At 37.7% G+C, this 20,639-nt stretch overlaps 1 protein-coding gene across 2 annotated transcripts in view; it reads left to right on the forward strand.

Moving 5' to 3' along the window:
- The window catches only part of ATP6V1H (ATPase H+ transporting V1 subunit H), a 136,440-nt gene that overhangs the window by 33,653 nt on the left and 82,148 nt on the right, over positions 1–20,639 (forward strand). For both annotated transcript variants that reach the window (XM_055286414.2, XM_055286416.2), the window contains 2 exons: positions 7,980–8,077; positions 14,037–14,229. In XM_055286414.2, the coding sequence (XP_055142389.1) occupies positions 7,980–8,077; positions 14,037–14,229 (291 nt within the window). The remainder of the gene's footprint in view (positions 1–7,979; positions 8,078–14,036; positions 14,230–20,639) is intronic.

A 20,639-nucleotide genomic window follows, 5' to 3' on the forward strand; every position in this document is an offset into this window, starting at 1 on the left:
TGCGCGATCCTGGGGCCATGGTGGGCTGAGGAAATCGTGGGTAAGAAGTCTCGTTTCTCAATCAGAAGCAGATGTTTACACTGAGAATCTTTATTTTGCTTAAATTGGAAATCTTCATTTCATGTGACTTGAATTTCTACTGGTTTGAAAAATTATTTAGTTTATTTTAGACTTACAAACTTATTTAAGTGGTTGTCAAAGTATTTTAAGTTTTTAAAGCTTAAATAAGGAAATGCAAACTCTGCTGACATGACGTCCTTATTTTGCTATTTTCTGTGCAGTGTATTAGAAAAACAAAATTAATTGAATTGGCGGTGTGTTGGTCTAAGTGGTTTACCTGGTAGATTCATATACATCCCAAATGGAATTCACATCAGGAGTGATTGTGAGTTAGGAAAAGATGGCCTTTGGTTTCCTACCTTCTTTCCTTTAGTGACTCTCAACCCTGAACATATTTTTGGACTCTTCCTGAAGTTGTTACTTTTTTAGATGGCTGTCTACTTGAAAAGCAGACCTCCATGTATTGAGAGTAGGGTGTCAGCCCTTCTTTTGATTCTTATATGTCCATAGGGGAATCTTAATCTAGCAGCTAATATTCATTGAGCACTTAACTATGTGCCCGACACTTACTCATTTTACATTTACATCTCCTTGAATATTTACACTCCCTGTTCAATGTAGGTCATATCATTAGCCACATTTTATGGATGAGTAGTGAGACCAAACAGAAAAACATACCAATATGCCTGAGGTCACACAGAGACTCTGAAGAAATGGATTGCTTAGAGAATTACTTGTGAGGCAGCTGAGTTGGAATTGCATCTTTAGGCATTCCTCGAGTTGCATTGCTTACTCAGACTTTTTAAGGTATCAGTATCATATCTTTAAGTCATATCTTTTCAGAGTGGAGAAAAGCCGTTTGGTAAACTGCATTACAAATTATTGCCACTTGATGTCAGTATAAAACAAGTTTTACACTGCAAAATGTGAAATAAACATGATTCAACGTCTTACCTTTTTAAAATCGCCTCAGAAGCATCATTTTAAGTTATGAGTGGATCATTAAAAACATTTTTTTTTTTTGAGATGGAGTCTCACTCTGTCACCCAGGTTGGAGTGCAGTGGCGTGATCTCAGCTCAACTGCAACTTCTGCCTCCCAGGCTGAAGCGATCCTCCAGCCTCAGCCCAACTGCCACCACCAACCGCTGACCCCCATCCCGCCAGTAGCTGGGACTACAAGCACGAGCCACCATGCCCCGCTAATTTTTTTTGTATTTTGGTAGAGACAAGGTCTCACTGTGTTGTCCAGGCTGGCCTTGAACTCCTGAGCTCAGGCAGTCTACCCACCTTGGCCTTCCAAAGTGTTGGGATTATAGGCGTGAGCCATTGTGCCCAGTGAAACATTTTTATTTAAATGACATTAGATAAGTGGAATTTCCTTAAAGTGCATTATTTGTCTTCTCCTAATTGTGAAAATAGACATCAGATTATATGTACTTACTTTAGACTGTCTGAGTTGTTTACTGATTCTTAAACATGAATTGTAAGTCTTTTTTTCTGAGGAAGGCAGGACAGCGTGGAAGTGGATTGCTGTGCTGATGCCCTTATGAAAGAATACTGTGACTCCCTCACAAACTTTGGAAGATTTGGAAAGAACCTGGGGATTTGTTTCTTTCTCTGTTTTCATTTTTCCCCTGCCTAGCTTCATTTTTACAGTATGCATAGGCAGGAGAATGATTCATGAGAGAGCTCACATGTGTCTGTGTCCTGTTCTCTGTGATTTGTGTTGCAGAATCAGTCTGGAATGAGTAGTTGCTAGATGAATGCTGTGTCTCTAGTAGTGACTTAAGTTGCCAGGTCCTTCTTGCTTGTTTCATCTTGCCTCTTGATTTAGTGGAGCAATCCATGTCCAGTAGAACTTTCTGTGATGGTAGAAATGCTCACGATAGCTGTACTGTCCATTGTGGCAGCCCCTAGCCATATGCGGTTCTGGAGCCCTTGGAAGTGTTGCCGGTGTGAGTGAGGAAGTAAATTTTCAATTTTATTTAGTTTTAAAAAGAGCCTTATTGAAATATATTTCACATGCTATAAAATGCATCATTTTGCCGTTCAGTGATTTTTAATAAATTTACAGAATTGTGCAACCATTACCACAATCTAACTTCATAATATTTCGACATCTCAGAAATAACAAACCAATCAACCCTCTACACATTAACAGTCTTCCCCATTCCTGTTCTTGCCTCCAAGCCCTGGCAACCACTAACCTACTTTCTGTCTTGGGATTTGCCTCTTTTGGACATTCCATATAAATGAAATCATACATGGTCTTCTGTGACTGGCTTCCTTCACTTAGCATAATGTTTTCAAGATTCATCCGTGTTTTAGTGTGCAGTAACAGTATTTTAGATTGAGAGGAAAAAGGACTTAGTTTTTTTTTTTTAGTAGAGATGGGGGTTTCGCCATGTTGGCCAGGCTGGTCTCGAACTCCTGACCTCAGGTAATCTGCCCACCTCGGCCTCCCAAATTTCTGGGATTACAGGTGTGAGCCATCATGCCCAGCCCAGGACTGAGTTTTTTTTTGGCTTTTGACCAGATTCCTTAAATTGTTTTCTGTGGCAGTTCTAATATTCTTGTTAATGGGAGGCTAGTTTCACTGCTTTGGCTTTTTCATTTAATGCTGTGCTGATGTAATACTTGTCACCTCTTCAGAAGAGGTGGAAGACTTCTTTGCTTTAGTTCTTTACTGCTTTGATTATAAGTCCATCAAAAGTGCTGATTAAGTAGCAGAAATCAGTGGGCCATATCAGTTATTCACATACTGCAGGCCTGTTATTAAATTGTAGTCTGCTCTGGCTGGTGAGTTGTGAAGTTTGTGGGGACCTGGAGTAACTCACAGGCAATTACAGACATCCTTGACCTACGATGGTCCAACTTTTGATTTTTCAACTTCACAGTTGTGTGAAACGCATATACATTTGGTAGAAATAGTACATCAAGTATCCATATGACCATTAATGATTTTCACTTTCAGCACAGTATTCAGTAAATTACATGAGCTGTTCAACACTTTATTATAAAATGGGCTTTGTGCTGATTTTTGGAAGGATTGCCTGAAGATATATTCTGAAATGCAAAAGAAAATTAACTGGTAAAGTATTTAAGTATAAGACTTTCTTTTACATGTCATTTTCAAAGTATAGCACTGATAACAATGATAAGCTAACCTAATACTATGTGTTTATTAGTTATGTTCTTGGAAGTTGCATACAAAGCAATAATTTATAAAGAAAATCACGTTTTTTTTAGTTATGCCAACAATTTTTTTCTGTAATAAAGATTCCTACTAGTCATGTAATTGAATTACTGGATTAAGCACATTAGATTGAAAGCAGTACTTTGAAGATTTATAAATTTGTAAACCAATAGTAAAACTATTTTTTTTGGTAAAACCATCTTAATTTAGATATTTTATGACTGTTGACTAGAGGATCTCTTTTAATCAGCCAACTTCAAGAGAATTCTTGGGGTATATATGTATTTTAATTCCTGACCATTGATGATAATAGTATATTTTACAATTGTTTAGTGTTTTATAGAAATTGATTTCAGTGTCATAGCAGTTTTTTTTTTAATTTTTCCCAGTGGTAGAGATGATACTATTTTTCTTTTTCTTTGCTAACGAGAAAACAGTTTTCAAGAAGTTAAGTGATTTGCCCAACATTATGTGACAAAACTTCTGATTCCTGTTCCAGTGTTCACTCTGTCCTTCTCCCTCTCTATTCCTCTTTTACTATCTTTTCTCTGTTTCTTTTTTTAAATTATGTCATAACTTACATAAAGGAAAATGCACAGATGTTAAATGTTCAGAGGGATAAATGTATACTTCATAATTCCTCCTACTGCCTTCACCTCAACTCGCACAAAGGTTATCATTATTATGACATCTATTACCATAGAGTAGTGTTGTCTGATCTTGAACTCATTTAATGGAGTCATATACAGTATAAATTCTTATGTGTCTGAGCTCTCTTGCTTAATATTGTGTCTACGAAATTTATTCATTGCATTTAGCAGTAATTCTTTTTCATTGCAATGTAGTATTTCATTATATGAGTATTACTCATTCTCTTATTGATGGATATTTGGGTTGCTTCTAGTTTTTTGACTCTTGTGAATAATTTTGCTGTGAACATTCTTGTACATGTCTTTTGGCAGATGTATACCTTTATGTCTGCAGCACCTAATTTTAGAATAGAATTGCTGATTAATGGGGTGTATGTAAATTTAGTTTTAGTGGATCTTGCCTGTTTTTTCAGTTTGTGTGTCCTTCAACAAAGTATGACAATTCCATTTGTTTCAGTTCTTTACTGACACTTGATATTGTCCGGTGTTTTTTTAAGTGTCTATATTGAAGCAAAAATCACACATACACACGTATACAATCACCTTTTAGTTTTAAGAGAAAAAGAAAAGTTTAATAGTCATGAAACATATTAATTACTTTTAGAACTTTGATCAGCATCTTTTCATTTCACTTAAAACTGCCTTCTGGGACTTAGTCAATTGTATGTTTGAAAAGTTCATCTTTGTGCTCTACTGATACCAACGTGCTGTGCATTTTCGCCATGTATCTGTGGAACAGATGCCTTTTACTCCAAGCAGACTTGTTTTCTCAAGTGTGGACAATTCCAGAATGTAGATGAATACTGTCTTTATTCTTTTTCACTTAGTTTGCACTTAAATCCTAGCATTATGAAGATGAATACTGAAAATTTGTAAACATTTTTGTAACATTAGTTTTACTTTGTGCATACAGTATCATTGATGTTTTTATGTTTCTTTTATTGCCTACTTATTTTGCAGTTCCTCAATTACTGAATTTGTAATTCTGTAGTATATGGATCTCTGAGACCACATTCACCAGGAGGGTGAATACTGTAGTTGCTATTATCTTTGTGTTGTGACTTTCACTGTAATATAGTAAGAGTTTGCATTTTCAGCAACATTGAAGAATTTATCTAAATGACATTCTCTTAAATGTGTTGAGAAGTGAAAATAGTGTTTTTCTCTGCCATTGAGGTTTACTGCATAGAAAGTGCATATTGTAGCAAGTTCTTAGCCCAGAATGCTTGGCACAGTACAAAGAATACTAGCTCAAGCATGAAGAGAGTTGATTTCTAGTGCCAATCTAAGATTAACTCACTATTTTCTTTTTTTTTGAGACAGGGTGTCACTCTGTTGCCCAGGCTGGAGTTCAGTGATGCCGTCTCTGCTCACTGCAACCTCCACCTCCTGGGTTCAAGCAATTTTCCTGCCTGACCCTCCTGAGTAACTGGGACTACAGGTGCATGCCACCTGCCCAGCTATTTTTTGTATATTTAGTAGAGACAGGACTTTGCCATGTTGGCCAGGCTGGTCTCAAACTTCTGACCTCAAGTGATTTGCCCTCCTCGGCCTCCGAAAGTGCTGGGGTTACAGGTGTGAGCCACTGTGCCTGGCCAACTCAGTATTTTCATTTCAGCAAATGATATCACCTTTTTATGTCTTGGATTCCTCTTCTGAAAAAATGAGTATCATAATAATAAGCTGTTGGTATCATAAAAGGGGAAATTTTTATTTCATCTTTAACTTCAATTTAAGTGAAAGACCAGGAAGTAATGCACTCTACTTTGCGTAATTGAAGGCAGTACTTTCTATACTATGAAAGTAGTCTCTGGAATGGTATGGCTACTGCCTGATAGTGTGCAATAGGAGAGAGTATGTCAGATTTAGGACCAGCACTTTTTATATGCTTATTTGTAATGGGAATACTGAAGCTATAAATAACAACAAAGAATCCATCCTTGTAGTGTGTTATGTATTTCAACATAGCATGGTGAGTAGCCACAGAAAAGAAAGACTTACCCTGAAACAAAGAATTTTTGTGATGAGAGGAAACTGATGGTAAATGGAAGAGAAGAGGGTGCTCTATGTTGCCTTTTTATTCATTTGTCTAGAAATCTTGCTTGGTTATCTCTTTAAACAGGAAAGATGGGATTCCTCTTCTTTAGAAAAAGTTTCTACCTGATGACTTAATTGGAAAAAAAATATATATTTTTTCATTATGGAGTATTGTTTTAGAGCTGAAAATGTACTATTTATCTGTCTTTAATTTTTGCTAATGTTTTGAGTTTTCAGGCAAATTATATTTATTAGATATATTGTGTCTTTGTGGAACTAAATTAACTGCTTTTTAGGTACAACCCAAGATCACCTTTTCTTGATACATTTGACTGTTCCACCAAATGTACTTATATTGTTGTGTTTTTGTATTAAAGTGCCTGGAATTTCTTTGAAGTGTTAGGTTTTTATGAATGGTATTTAAATTGGAACAAAGTTTAGTAGCATCATGTATGTTAGGTTCTGTGAATTTATATAACACCTGTGATTCTTTCCTTAAAAAATTCTTTTTGAAATTAGCATGTTCATTTTGAAGGCTGTTGTCTGAAATTTCCTTTCCTTTCTCTTCTTCTTCTTTTTTTTTTTTTTTTTTTTTGAGATAGAGTCTCACTCTGTCACACAGGCTGGAGTGCAGTGGCATGATCTTGGCTCACTGCAACCTCTGCCTCCTGGGTTCAAGCGACTCTCCTGCCTCAGCCTCCTGAGTAGCTGGGATTGAAGGTGCGCGCCACCACACCTGGCTAATTTTTGTATTTTTAGTGGAGATGGGGTTTCGCCATGTTGGCCAGGCTGGTTTTGAACTCCTGAGCTCAAGTGATCCGCCCGCCTTGGCCTCCCAAAGTGCTGGATCACAGGCATGAGCCACCGCACCCAGCCTCCTTTCTCTACTTCTTAAAGTCTTAAGGCTTATTGTACATATTTAAGGAAAAGCCCAGGTCAGATGTTCCCATTAGCTTTGGTAAAATGAAGGGGCTTGCAACTTTCTGGGAGTAACACTCCTGTTTATTTTAAGTTTCAGGTTTAAGCACAATTTCTAAGGGACAGTGTTATTGAACTGATGGTTTTAAAAATCATAGTCTTTTTCAAGTGTTTAATTAGACTTTTTATATGCCATATGGGTTTTTTAATAAAGTTTTTATTTATTGAGTTCCTATGTTTGTCTAGCTGTGTTGTAAAATGAATTATTTATTTATTTACTTATTTATTTACTTTTTTTGAGACAGAATCTTACTCTGTCATCCAGGCTGGAGTGCAGTGGTGTGATCTTGGCTCACTGCAACCTCTGCCTCCTGGATTCAAGCAATTCTCATGCCTCAGCCTCCCAAGTAGCTGGGATTACAGGTGTGCATCACCATGCCCAGCTAATTTTTTGTATTTTTAGTAGAGATGGAGTTTCACCAGGTTGCCTGGCCTGGCCTCAAACTCCTGAGCTCAGGAAATCTGCCCGCCTCAGCCTCCCAAAGTGGTAGGATTACAGGCATGAACCACTGTGCCTGGCCTAAATTATTTTTCTTAAATCTAACAATGTTCAGGGTGCTTGGCAGTGTTTTTCTCATAAGGATGAAGAAATTTCATATTGAAAAAGTTCAGGAACTTGTCCAAGGTCATTTACGTATAGGCCTATCTTGAAGTATTTACTCTTCTTTTTGTTAGTTTTATTGTTCTTTGATAGCTCTGTAATTATGTGGAATGGTATTCTCTATACATAGTATCTTTATTCAGGGATATGTGAAACATTGTAAGGCAATGTGCTTATTTGTCAAACTGTATTAAATATAAATTATTTTGTTCCGGATTTCCCTAACTGTGTTAAGTAGTCTTGACTTGCGTAGATTTAATTCAGGAGACAAATCTTGTTCATTTCTAAGAGGTAGAGATTAAAGCAAACATGAGGATTAACTTTTGAAAAGAGATTAGGGAATTTTGGATGCTCAGATGCTAATTCCAGTAGGTAATCAGACTTTAGAAATGTGTGTCTGATCGCATGACTTTAAATGCTTCCCAATTTAAAAACTCAACACTTCTTCTTGTGCAGAGTTCGCAGTATGTGCAGTGCGTGGCCGGGTGTTTACAGCTGATGCTCCGGGTCAATGAGTACCGCTTTGCTTGGGTGGAAGCAGATGGGGTAAATTGGTGAGTGCCCTTTACTTTTTATGTAAAATAACGTTTACAAGCATCTCTCCTTGACATTTTCAAAGAAATATGTAATCATCTAAAAGAAATATTTTATTTTTTTATATCTGTTTAACAATTGACTATGCTAACCTTCTTAGAAGTTAGTAACTATCAAACTGAGCCCCTTTCCTTGCTTAATCTGTGCTTTTATAAGAGGTTAAGGCCTCTTAAGAACCTAATGTTTAACAGGACAGATTCCAGGTACTCAGAATATAAAAAATGTTTAAAAATAATTTATGATGAATGTAGGCAAAAATCAACAAGAAAAGTTCTTACCCAGGAAAGAGTGAATATAAACCTTTCTTTCCAATGCCATATAATTTAGCCCAATCTTTCTGGGATCCTAATTTGCAGGTATAGAAACTTTGAGGAGCTGCCTGTTCAGGCTTATACAGACAAGCAACTGAAAACCTCCAAAACAGTGGAAATCTTGTTTTACCATCAGAAAATCAATTTATTTATTCATAATGAGAGATCTAACTGCTTTTAAACCAAATATTCTTTTCAGTTAGCAAGGCATTGTTTCTCTGTTAGAAAATCTACAGAGGAATTTAGGTTATCAACAGTAAGTTGCTTGGTGGGTGAGGATTTAAAGCAAGCATTGGACTCTTCCCCTTCTCCTGTATCTCCAGTGTAGGATATACCTGTGAAGGGACTCAAATATTCTAGGTTTTTTCAGTCAGTATTTGTATGCAATTTCTTAGAATAGGTTACTTCTGCAAATAGCTGTTCTTATGAATTGTGTTTGAATTGTCACAACTATTCAATATCCATCAATTCAGTAAGTTACTAATTATTTTTCTATTAATCTATAAAATTTCAGTCCATTCTTGTTTATTTAATCCTCAGTTTGCCAGGAAAAATAGCCATCACAGTTTGTCATCTGGGTCCGACAGACCCTTTAAAAATATATTTTTAGTCATTTTGTGAAAAATTGATGGAACTAAGAATAAAGAGAGTGAAAAACAACTATTAGAAATTTCAGTAAAAATTAAAATATAGCAAACCTTTTTGTAAAAGGTACATTTTGATACACAAATATCATAAAAGATTACAGAAAATCATCCGATGTCCTTGAGCGAAATGGTCTAGGTTCTTGCTGCAAAATACTGTCTGGAAGTCTTTCATGTTTAATGGCTAACTAGTTGAGAATACTATATTTCCTTTTTGTTCTTAGAAATATATTCCTCATTTATCAGTTCTTGAGTTTGAGAAAATTCATTTATGATATAGCTATCTAGAGACTGACAGTTTAAGATTTCACTTATTTGACCCATTTCACCATTATTGTTAGAGAATAGAGTGCAATCTATCTCTTTGTTTTCATCTTCTGAATAATCTAATAATTGTGAAACACTTTCCTCTGTTGGTCATTATTGTGGGCAGAAAATAAAAAATTCTGAATTCTCAGCTGTGTTCACACTTGTCAGGAGATTCATTAGAAAGACTCACAGACATAGCATATAGTTGTATTCACAGATAAGATTTATTACAGAGATATAGTGAGGATGCACAGCTGTATCATAAGGGACAAAGACATAGGCTGAGTGTGGAGGAATCCATGTGCAGGCTCCCTTATGCTCTCTTCCTCCCGGAGTGGTCGCACAGGGTATCTTCTCCCAGCATTGAAAATGCAGCGACATTTGTGTGAGGTTTCTGTCCAGGAAACCCATCAGAGACTCAGCTCCCAAGATTTTATTAGAAGTTAGTTATGTAGACACACTGTGCCTAAAACACAGCAAAATTTCAGACTCCTGAAAGAAAGTAGGTGTCTTAATCTATTTGGGCTGCTTTAACAAAATACTGGGTGGCTTATAAACAATGGAAACTTACTTCTCACATTCTGAAGGCTAGGAAGTCCAAGATAAAGGCACTAGCAGATTTGGTGTCTGGTGAGGGCCTGTTTCCTCATTCATAGATGGCCATCTTTTCACCGTAAACTCAGATGGCAGAGGGGACAGGGGTCTTTCTCAGGACCCTTTTAGAAGGGTACTAATCCCATTCATGAGTGCTCTGCCCTCATGACCTAATCACCTCCCAAAGGCCCCACCTCCTAATACCATCGCCTTGGGTGTTAGTCTTTCAACATGTGAATTTTGGAGGGACACAAATTCCTGTGCTATTTAGACAATAGCAGTAGGAATTCAGATAAGCCACATGTTTGTACAAATGGTTTAGTTTGATCAATGTAGGAAACTTTACCAGCCAAATTCCCAGAAGCCAGCCAAAGGCTAGCCTTGTAAGCAGGTCTTTCTGAGGCTAGCACCCTCAGGACTTTGCTGTTAACTTTTTTCTGCACAGAAACGTAAAGGTGAGCTACAAAAATGGTGTTACCAGTCTTTTTACCTTCATAAAAGATAGTGCAGTATTTTGGGCAGTGCAATAAAGGATAATTATTTATTTCACTATTATATCGTCTTCCTAGGTGATTCCATCAATCTCTAATTTTCTTATTATTTTAGTCTTTGATTTCATAGTATAATTGGTTATAATCAATGAATAATGATAAAATAATATATAGGATGATAAAACAGCATAAGACAACTTAAATTCAATAATATATGGTTTATAAAAGAGTCCAGTAGGATTGTTTGGTAGAATTAAAATTCATTTTGTCTTACAATAACCCTAATTGTAAGATAAAATGAATTTTAATTCTACTAACTAAAAATTAGATTTTTTTCCCCCATGGAGGACCTGTAAGAAAGAGTCAAAGTCATGAAATAGCAATCTCTACAAATAGTTATAACTGCTTATAAAATAAACTCAAATACCAAAATTTGAACTCTCATGGTATACTGAGTACAACAAATGCTGCTGCTCTAATGGCTAGTACCTTAGTATTTTAGAGACCATTCAGCAGCAACAAGATCAGGCATAAATATAATCTAGACTATTTCATGTTCAACCAATATATTTTGATATGCTAATGACCACAAATAAGATTAGCAGTAATCAGATAAACCTTTAGGTGGAGAAATGGGCATTAATAAAGGTATAATAACTTGCTGAAAGTATAGCAATTTGAAAAAGTCATTTAATGTTTTCATTTTTTCAGAAATATATACTTTCTACTTTTTGAGTTTTTGCTTAGCATTGAATTTGTGTGTGTGTGTGTTTGTTTCTCACATTGCAAATAGGAATAATGTGAGGAGAAAAATTTTCAAGTATTAGCCCGTTTGAAGAAAGGAAGGTAACTGAGGTCTTTTTTTTTTTTTTTTTTTTCCTTTCCGAGACAGTCTCGCTCTGTCGCCCAGGCTGGAGTGCAGTGGTGCAATCTCAGCTCACTGCAACCTCCGCCTCCTGTGTTCAAGTAATTCTCCTGCCTCAGCCTCCTGAGTAGCTAGGATTACAAGTGTGCATCACCACTCTCAGCTAGTTTTTGTATTTTTAGTAGAGATGGGGTTTCACCGTGTTGGCCAGGCTGGTCTTGAACTCCTGACCTCGTAATCTGCCTGCCTCAGCCTCCCAAAGTGCTAGGATTATAGGCATGAGCCACCTTGCCTGGCTGATAACTGAGGTCTTAAAAAAACCCAGTACATTTTAATCTATATAGTTTGCTGACTTTTTTGTTGTTGTTAAAAAGCCTATTATATACATAATACAACACTGTTTGAGTATTTGTATACCTATATAAGATAAAAAAATTTACATTATATTGTACTTGTTAGCCTCACAAGAAAGTCTGAAGGTTAACATTAACTTCCTAAATATTGGAGCTATAAGTGGGCCTTTGCTGGGGGTAATTGCCTCTACTGCCCAAAGTAATTTATAGATGCAGTGCTATTCGCATTAAACTGCCATTGGCATTCTTTTTTATTTTAACATAATTTGATATGAAGAATTATTAACTAAGTACACATTTGCTATTTTTGTATTTTTTTTGGGAATTTTTTGGTATTGTTGTGTTTTATTGATAGAGATGGGGTTTTGCCATGTTGCCCAGGCTAGCCTCAAACTCCTGGCTCAAGAGATCCACCCACCCTGGCCTCCCAAAATGCTAGGATTAGCAGCTTGAGCCACCATGCCCAGCTGCTAATTTTGTTTAAAACGAAATGAAAAAAAAAAAATGACTCTTGAGTGTCAGAAAGGTAGCAAGTGCAGATACCACCCATAAGGTGGGGTAGGGGATGTAAAGTAGGTGGGCAATGGTAAGAGATTGGAATCATTAAAATTTGCATGCTTGGAGGAGGGGCCAAGTACAGCTGAAATTTAGACATTTGAGGAGGAGGTTTTGCCCAGCTGATATTGGTGCCTCTGAACTCCGAGGAAAAGCCTCATGGATTTGGAACCCAGGACTCTGGGGAGGGGAGCCAGTTGGCTAGTGCTGATGTCTCTGAGGAAATGTGATGAGGCTTGTTCTGCTAGAGCTGGAAAAACTGCAAACTGAATTTGGCTGCTGCCATGGGAAAGAACTGCTGCTGCCGGGTTGAAGGAGTGTTACTGGGGTAATGCTCTCAGGATCAGGAAGCCAACAGGAGGAAGTCCATTCTTCCTTCCTTGAAGTCAGCCTCTAGCTCCTGTTCTTGACATAGCCTAACAGACCGCCAACTGGTAGAACAGAAATGTGGTTTTCAGGGTCTCAGCCACAACATCACAAAGCCAAGTGCAGAAGGCTTGGCTTAATAACTGGAACAGAGAGCAAAGGAAACCAGGGACTAGGGTGTTTACAGTATAAAGTGACATGATTTTATAGCAGCTTATGTAGATGTCAATATTAATTAAAAAGCAAGTTTTACATAACATCCAAAAATAGAGAAGACAAGGCAAAAGCCATGCATGAGAACACTAAAAACAATTAGTGAACTGAACTATATTCAAATCATACAAATGAAGAAATGACATAGATAAAAGCCTTTCAGTAAGTTACAGTAGGTTTAGATTGTAAAATCAGGCTTAGCATTTTAAACATTTATATTATTAGAGCAGCTTTAGTTTTACAGAAAAACCAAAAGTGCAGAGAGTTCCCATTACATCCTCTCCTCTCCCCGCCACGAATTTCCCTTATCATTAACATCTTGCATTAGTATGGTATATTTGTTCCAAATGATGATCCAATGTTAATAGATTTTTATTAGTAAGTTTCCATAGCTTACATTAGGGCTCACTCTTTGTGTTGTACATTCTGTGGTCTTCGAGCGCTTAACTCCTCTGGTCTTTTTTTCTTTTTAAATGGTATGCTTTGCTCCAATGTGAAGGTCACTTTTAATGGTCTTATTTGATGATTTCTGTTTTTTTTTATTTGATGATTTCTGAACTCTATTGTTTGAATGTAGGTATTCCCCAGGGCAATTTCCTTAGCTTTTCTTCTATTGTATATATTCTCTCTCTTTGTGTAACCTCCTTCATTTCCATGTCATTTTCCTAGTTTCCTTATCAGTAAAGTAAGAGATCAAACTAGAAGTTTGATCAAACTGAGGTTTTTGATCTCTCAATCAAACTGACGTTTTTCCTGACCGCCAAATTCAGTAATTGGCTATGTCAAATTTGAACCCATCACAGGTTTTCACCAAACTCAGACTTCTTTTCTCCGTTTCCTTTATATTTTAAAGCTATCGGTGGTCTTATTGGTTGCCCAGACTCAAAATCTCCACGTAACATTTGGCTCTGTTGTCTGTCCGATTGCTCTTTCCATTCCCGTTGCCATATTACAAGTCTTTTGTTCCCTTTCTTCTTGCCGCACAGCAAGAGCTCCTGCTTCCTGAGATCCAGTGACTTTTGGAGAGAGGGTTAAGTGGAGCTGTACTGGAAATGGTTCTCTGTGAGTAGCAATCTAGCTGCTTGTTATTGCTGGCAGAAAAGAAACAGGACATAATTCAGAGAGACCTGTTCCATTAGTGCAAAAAGAGAATAATTGCTTATTTCTTCTTTCTTAAATGTTTTGTAAATGTGTGTGTGTGTCTTTTTTTTTTTCCAGCATAATGGGAGTGTTGAGTAACAAATGTGGCTTTCAGCTCCAGTATCAAATGATTTTTTCAATATGGCTCCTGGCATTCAGTCCTCAAATGTGTGAACACCTGCGGCGCTATAATATCATTCCAGTTCTGTCTGATATCCTTCAGGAGTCTGTCAAAGAGAAAGTAACAAGAATCATTCTTGCAGCATTTCGTGTAAGTGTTTTATGTTGGTTTGTGTGTATGTGAGGTATTTTTCACTGTGCAGTATATTTGAGTTTTTAGCAGGTGGGAAAAAGTTACTTGTTCTTCCTGTGGTTATGAAACTGTAGAGTCTTGGTGAATGTAGAGTAAAATATCACTAATTTGTATTTATGGTGTGGGCAGTGGGATAGGTGAGAGGAAACTGTCTATGAATGAAATCTGTGAGTTACAGTATGCTTGTAGGGAAATGCAATTGGATTATGTTCAGATGGAGGAAGTCCTTTTCTGCTGCAGTGTATTCCAATAGGCTGTTTTTGAAGGAGTTTCTCTCCTATGAAGCATGTATTTTAGTATGGAGTTGTGTTTCAGGTTCTGGATCTACTGACTGGAGTACATTTTTGAGGCAACTATAAAGATCTATCATTATTTTAACAGTAAAGTTATCCTATTAGGATATTAGATTTGTCAGTTATCTAAGTCATCTTCCTCCTTTGAACAGATGAGGAAATGAGGACAAGAGAAAGCCTAGCTAGAATTGAAATCCTAGGTTGCCAGGCGGTTTTAATACTTCACATTGCTAATTGGCTACCAAGAGCCAGTGTATCTGGTGTGCCAATTGTCTACTGATACTTTTGTTGGTCACTTTAGATGGGCTTCTATGGGATGGCTTGGTTGAAGTAATCTCTCTAAGAATGCTATTCAAGGTTAGTAATAGTGGACATGTCCCATATAGTGCCTACCCTCTGCTATACATTGTTCTAAGATCTTTCTGTTTAACTCATTTAATGCTCACCAGAGCTCTATAACATGTTATTGTTGTTACTGTTAGTATATAGATGTCATTGCTATACATTGGGAATACTGAGGCGTAGAGGTCACATTGCTGATAGGTAGCAGACATGCAAATCCAGAATGTTGGCTGTAGAATCTGTGCTTTTAACCATTTTTGTTCTTACTTTCTTTAAAAAACAAGTAAAAAATAAAAAGTAGGGCTGGGCGTGGTGGTTCACACCTGTAATCCCGGCACTTTGGGAGGCCGAGGCGGGTGGATCACGAGGTCAGGAGATCGAGACCATCCTGGCCAACACAGTGAAACCCCGTCCCTACCAAAAACACAAAAATTAGCTGGGCATGGTGGCATGTGCCTGTAATCCCAGCTGCTCAGGAGGCCGAGGCAGGAGAATCGCTTGAACCAGGGAGTCGGAGGTTGCAGTGAGCTGAGATCGCGCCACTGCACTCCAGCCTGGGTGACAGAGTGAGACTCCATATCAAAAAAAAAAAAAAAAAAGAAAAGAAAAAGTGGTACAGATGTATTGCAAAATTTAATGTAGATAACACATTTGCCAAATACAGTTACTAGCATCTTTCAGGTGTTTGCAAGCACAGAGATAAATAAATAGATGTGTAATTTTGTTTTGTATTTAAAAATAAAAATGACATATACTGGTCCATAACTTTATTCTTAATATATAGTGAATATGTTTTCATTTCTGTATATGTGGATATTCAGTATTTTTTTTAATGGCTATTTTCCACTGTGTTGGTGTAAAGCTATTTATTTAACCAGTGCTCTATTGATGGCCATGTGGTGGTGTTTCTAGTTTCTTTTACATATGTTTGCCTACTTTGATGAATATTTCTTTTGGATTTAGTACTGGAGATGGAAATGCTGAGTCAAATGAATGTGTTTGTACACTTTTTTTTTTTTTTTAAAGATAGTCTCACTGTGTTGTCCAAGCTGGAGTGCAGTGGTGCAATCTCAGCTCACTGCAACCTCCACCTCCTGGATTCAAGTGTTTCTTGTGCCTCAGCCTTCTGAGTAGCTGGGATCACAGGCATGCACCACCACATTCAACTAATTTTTGTGTTTTTAGTAGAGACGGGATTTTACCATGTTTCCCAGGCTGGTCTTGAACTCCTGACCTCAAGTGATCCACCTGCCTTGGCCCCCCAAAGTGCTGAGATTACAGGCATGAGCCACTGTACCCCACCTTTTTTTTCTTTTTGAGACAGGGTTTTTACTCTGTCACCCAGGCTGGAGTGGAGTGGCGTGCTCATAGCTCACTGCAACTTTGGACTCCTGAGCTTGAGGGATACTCCTGCCTCCGTCTCCCAAGTAGCTGGGACTATAGGTGCATGCCACCGAGCCTGGATAATTTAAAAAATAAAATCTTTTGTAGAGAAAGGATCTTGCTTTGTTGCCCAAGATGATGTTGAACTCCTGGGCTGAAGCAGTCCACCTCTCTCAGCTTCCCTAAAATTGTGGGATTACAGGTGTTAGCCACAGCACCTGGCCTGCACTTTTGATAGATAATGTCATACACTTTTCAAAAATGTGCAGATTTACATTTCCATCAACTGTATATTGGGATTGCATATTTTTCTGCTCACTATCATTTAACATTACCCTTCTTTTAATTTTTACAAAATCTTGGTTGACAAACTAAATCATTGTTTTAAATTTGCATTCCGTTAATAATGAATGAGACTGAGCATCTTTTAATATTATTGGCCATTTATATTCTTTCTATAAATTGCTTATTCATAGCATTTGTCACCTTCCAAATTTTAAAATTTGATGTGTAGGAACTCTTTTCTAGGTGTCGGTAGTTAATAACAGCTAATGTCTATTGAGAGCTTATTCTGTGTCAGGCACTGTCCTAATTACTTTAAATGTATTCCACGTATAATTATCCCAGGAACTCCATTTAGTGGTCACTAGGACACAAGAGGTTAAGTAATTTGCCAAAATAGCTAGGAAGTGGCAGAGCAGGGACTTAAACTCAGGCAATATGATGCATGCTTTTAACCATCGTGCTAATCTGTCTTTGATGCAGAGAATAATAATTATTAAAATTTATTAAGTAATTTTTATGCATTGCCTTATTTAAGCTTCATGATTACCCAGTAAGTTCTATTACTATTTTTATTGGTAAGGAAACCAACACTCGGAGATAATTCCCCCGTAAGTGAAAAGATTGGAATTTCACTGAGATCTGCCAGCTCCAAAGCTGTCCTCTTAACCACCCTGCCATCTCCTTTTTTTCTTGTCTCGATGCATTTTCTCAGGAACCTTAAGACTGGCATTAAAAAGGGGGAAACGTGAAAAATAAAACCAAAGCTAACATCAGGGGAAGATTTCTTTGCTTAAAGTACCAGCTGGACGTGTTAAGCCCCGTGTATTTCCTGGCTGCCTGGCAAGGGCTGAGTGAGTGAGGGATGGCATGGAGGAGTGGTGTTCAGTGTGGATTCTGGGAGACTGTACAGTGAGATCCAGGTGTGGCCTACTGGGTGTGATAAACACCGACCAGCAATTGACCAGGTGTTGGGCTGGGCATTAGATTTTCTTTCGATTATGTTTATTTATGAAAGTAACACTCTTTTTCATGTAAAAATCATTCTGTGGTCCTTGAAGTTCACTCTTGAGAAACAGGCAAATGCAGAGCCTCCTTACTTCTCTCTCTCACCATGGTGGCTCTGCTCTTCGTGTTTCCTGCACACTCTGTCCACATGAGTTGTCACAGTAAATTTCAGTCCAGCTAAAATAATAATCAGTTCTTAAGTTAGAGTAGGTTGTATTAATGAGGCTTTACTTTGAAGTATTTTAGTAGGTAAACTGAATGTATTTTTTTCTTCTACTTAAGTGCTTCATTATCCATATTCTTATTTATTTAGTAAAAGTAAAAAATTTCAGAAATGGAGTCTTTTGCCAATCTCTCCTAAATCACAAAACAGTTGTGGGTTCCATGTATGTGCCAGGGGCTGTGCTAATTATTGGGGGACACAGATGACCAAGATAGAGCTGGACATCGAAGGTCTTATGGTTTGGTGAAGACAGTCGACGTGAATAAGCAATGCCAGTGCAATGCAGTGATGAGTGACGAAGGGAGGAAAGGCAGTAGAAGAGAGGCGGACAGCCAGAGGAGGGGTGTGAGGAGGAGACAGGGCCCGAGGGGCCTTTTGAATGGGGATGTGAGGAGAAGAGAGGGCTCAAGGGGCCTTTTGAACCAGGAATAGTTATCTTGGAAGTGCAACGGTGGGGAGAGGTTGAATGTTAACAAGTGAAGAAAGAATCTTCTGGAATCATCAGTAATTTGTTCTTGTAGGACTTGTTATTCCTTTCCCTGACCCAGGTGACTTCTGAGAGAGTAAATGGAGCACATAAATCTGGCTCTTGAAGATGCAATCCTGGGATTTGTGGCTGTTTACTTTCTGAAGGCACCGACTTGTTCTGTGAATGGATCTTTTGCCGCTACCACTCTGGGCATAGAACTAGTGGGGCCAACATGAATATTTCCGTCATCCTGGTTATCACCTGACACTAACTTGTGCTCACCCTCTTGGGCATCACTCACCAAAGCATGGCACCTTCTAATAAGACCGTTTGTCAGATCTACTTTTAGCAGTTTATTCTATACTCTCCTGCTCTGAGGGAACATGGAATAAGAACTGATTCCTCTTTAAATTTGTTCACTGTGGCAAAATAGATATTGCATCTTTTCAACTCAATAAATTTATTCCCTGAGGGCTTAATGCTCCTTCTGTTCCATTTGTCTTAGTTTTGAGTTTCTCCCTTGTCTTTCCTTTTTTTAATTCTACCATTGTCACAGGAGCCTTTATTTTGCCAAAATCTTTTAGTGTAAATTAAGCATCTACCATTTGCAAAAATGAGCTAGTTTGATCTTTTACTGTTATAAAAATAATATGGTTTTATGGTTAAAAAGATATGATAGAAAAATATTAAGTAAAATTGTAAATTACCCACAATATCACTCCCACATATGGAGCCCCCTTGATGTTTTGAAACCTGTAGTTTATAATCTCTGTTCCTTTACTACAACTAGGCTTCAACTCTGGATGAATTGCGATAGGCACTGAATAGCTGAAGGAGTCTTTGAAATCTCATCTCTTCATGATTTGGGTGGATCATGCTTGGCCCTCCTCACTACAAAGTCTGTAAGCACTCAGACCTGTAGTGAGGGTGCTGGCATGTGCAGTGGCAGTCAGGCTCGCTGGGCTCTTGGGCTGGCCTCCAGGCTTTTGGCCAAGTTGCTTAGCCTCTCCGTGCTTTAGTTTTTTTCATGGGTCCTGTGAGAGTAATATCATCTCTCCTACATCTATTACTTTGTTGATGCTCACATGATAATACCCTTCGAAAAATATGTGCTAAATGAACCTTTGGCACCTAGTAGAACCTCAATAAATATTTGTGACTGTATAAAGGGCTGGTCGTGGGGTGGTTGTTGGCACCAGGGCTGCAGCAGTCATGGTAAACTTACTTCAGGTTATGTGAACACTGGGTTCATATAGTTGTCTCTGTGGGGTTTGTCTTTGAATGTTACCTAGATAGAAAGAATAGTGAAAAGCCTTTTGGAACGAAAGTGTGTTATTTACAAGGGAATTGTGATCCAATGGAAAAGTTAACCTGGAGGTAGAGACTGGCCCAGTTACTGAATGTTCACATTTTAAAAATTAAGAGAGAAGTAAAAACATGTTTACTTAATTTGATGAACGTATCACAGAAAGCCAGACTAGAGAGAGAGCGTCCCTATTTTGTGTTAGTACATGGACTTTTGTCTAAATTGGAAGTTGTTAATAAACTTGGTACTGAAAGCTTTTTTCAGAAAAGGAGATATATTTTGTAATTGCTAAGCTGTTAGGAAAGATGGTTACCTTTGACTCAATGTCTTCACTATTAGATTATCCTAGAAAGATGAATTATTATTGTTTTTATTATCTTTTGTGTGACTTTCTCTTATGGGCAATAGAAAGGTCAGCAGTGTCCTAATTAGTTAATGTGGAAGTGAATAGTGCTATTTTTCCATTTACCTCTACCTGTTCTTTTCTGTATGTTATATATTTTTTGAAGTTAAAATATCTATTTTTCAAATTGTTAAAATATTGTAAAAATTTATAATTATTTCTTATTACAGGCTTTTGATAATTTGTTAATAACTTGTCTAAGGTGAAATAGAGGTGTGGGAAAGAGCTGTAATAGAAGTCAGGGTCTTATTTTAGCTGTCCTGTTGTTTCAAAGAATATGTCTTTCCCTTATATCTTTTCCTCTCAGTTTCAAGAGACTACATGGCTTTTAAAGGTATTATTTAGATAATATTTTAAGTGCTGCAAGTTTCTATGAAAAACCAGGTACTAATAATTTTTTTTCTTTTTGAGACAGAGTCTTGCTCTATTGCCCAGGCTAGAGTGCAGTGACATGATCTTGGCTCACTACTACCTCTGCCTCCCGGGTTCAAGCAATTCTCCTGCCTCAGCCCTCTGGAGTAGCTGGGACTACAGGCATGTGCCACCACACCCACCTAATTTTTGTATTTCTGGTAGAGACGGGGTTTTGTCATGTTGGCCAGGCTGGTCTCAAACTCCTGACCTCAGGTGATCTGCCCGCTTCGGCCTCCCAAAGTGCT

The sequence above is a fragment of the Symphalangus syndactylus genome, chromosome 7, assembly GCF_028878055.3.
Source record: "Symphalangus syndactylus isolate Jambi chromosome 7, NHGRI_mSymSyn1-v2.1_pri, whole genome shotgun sequence".
NCBI lineage: Eukaryota > Metazoa > Chordata > Mammalia > Primates > Hylobatidae > Symphalangus > Symphalangus syndactylus.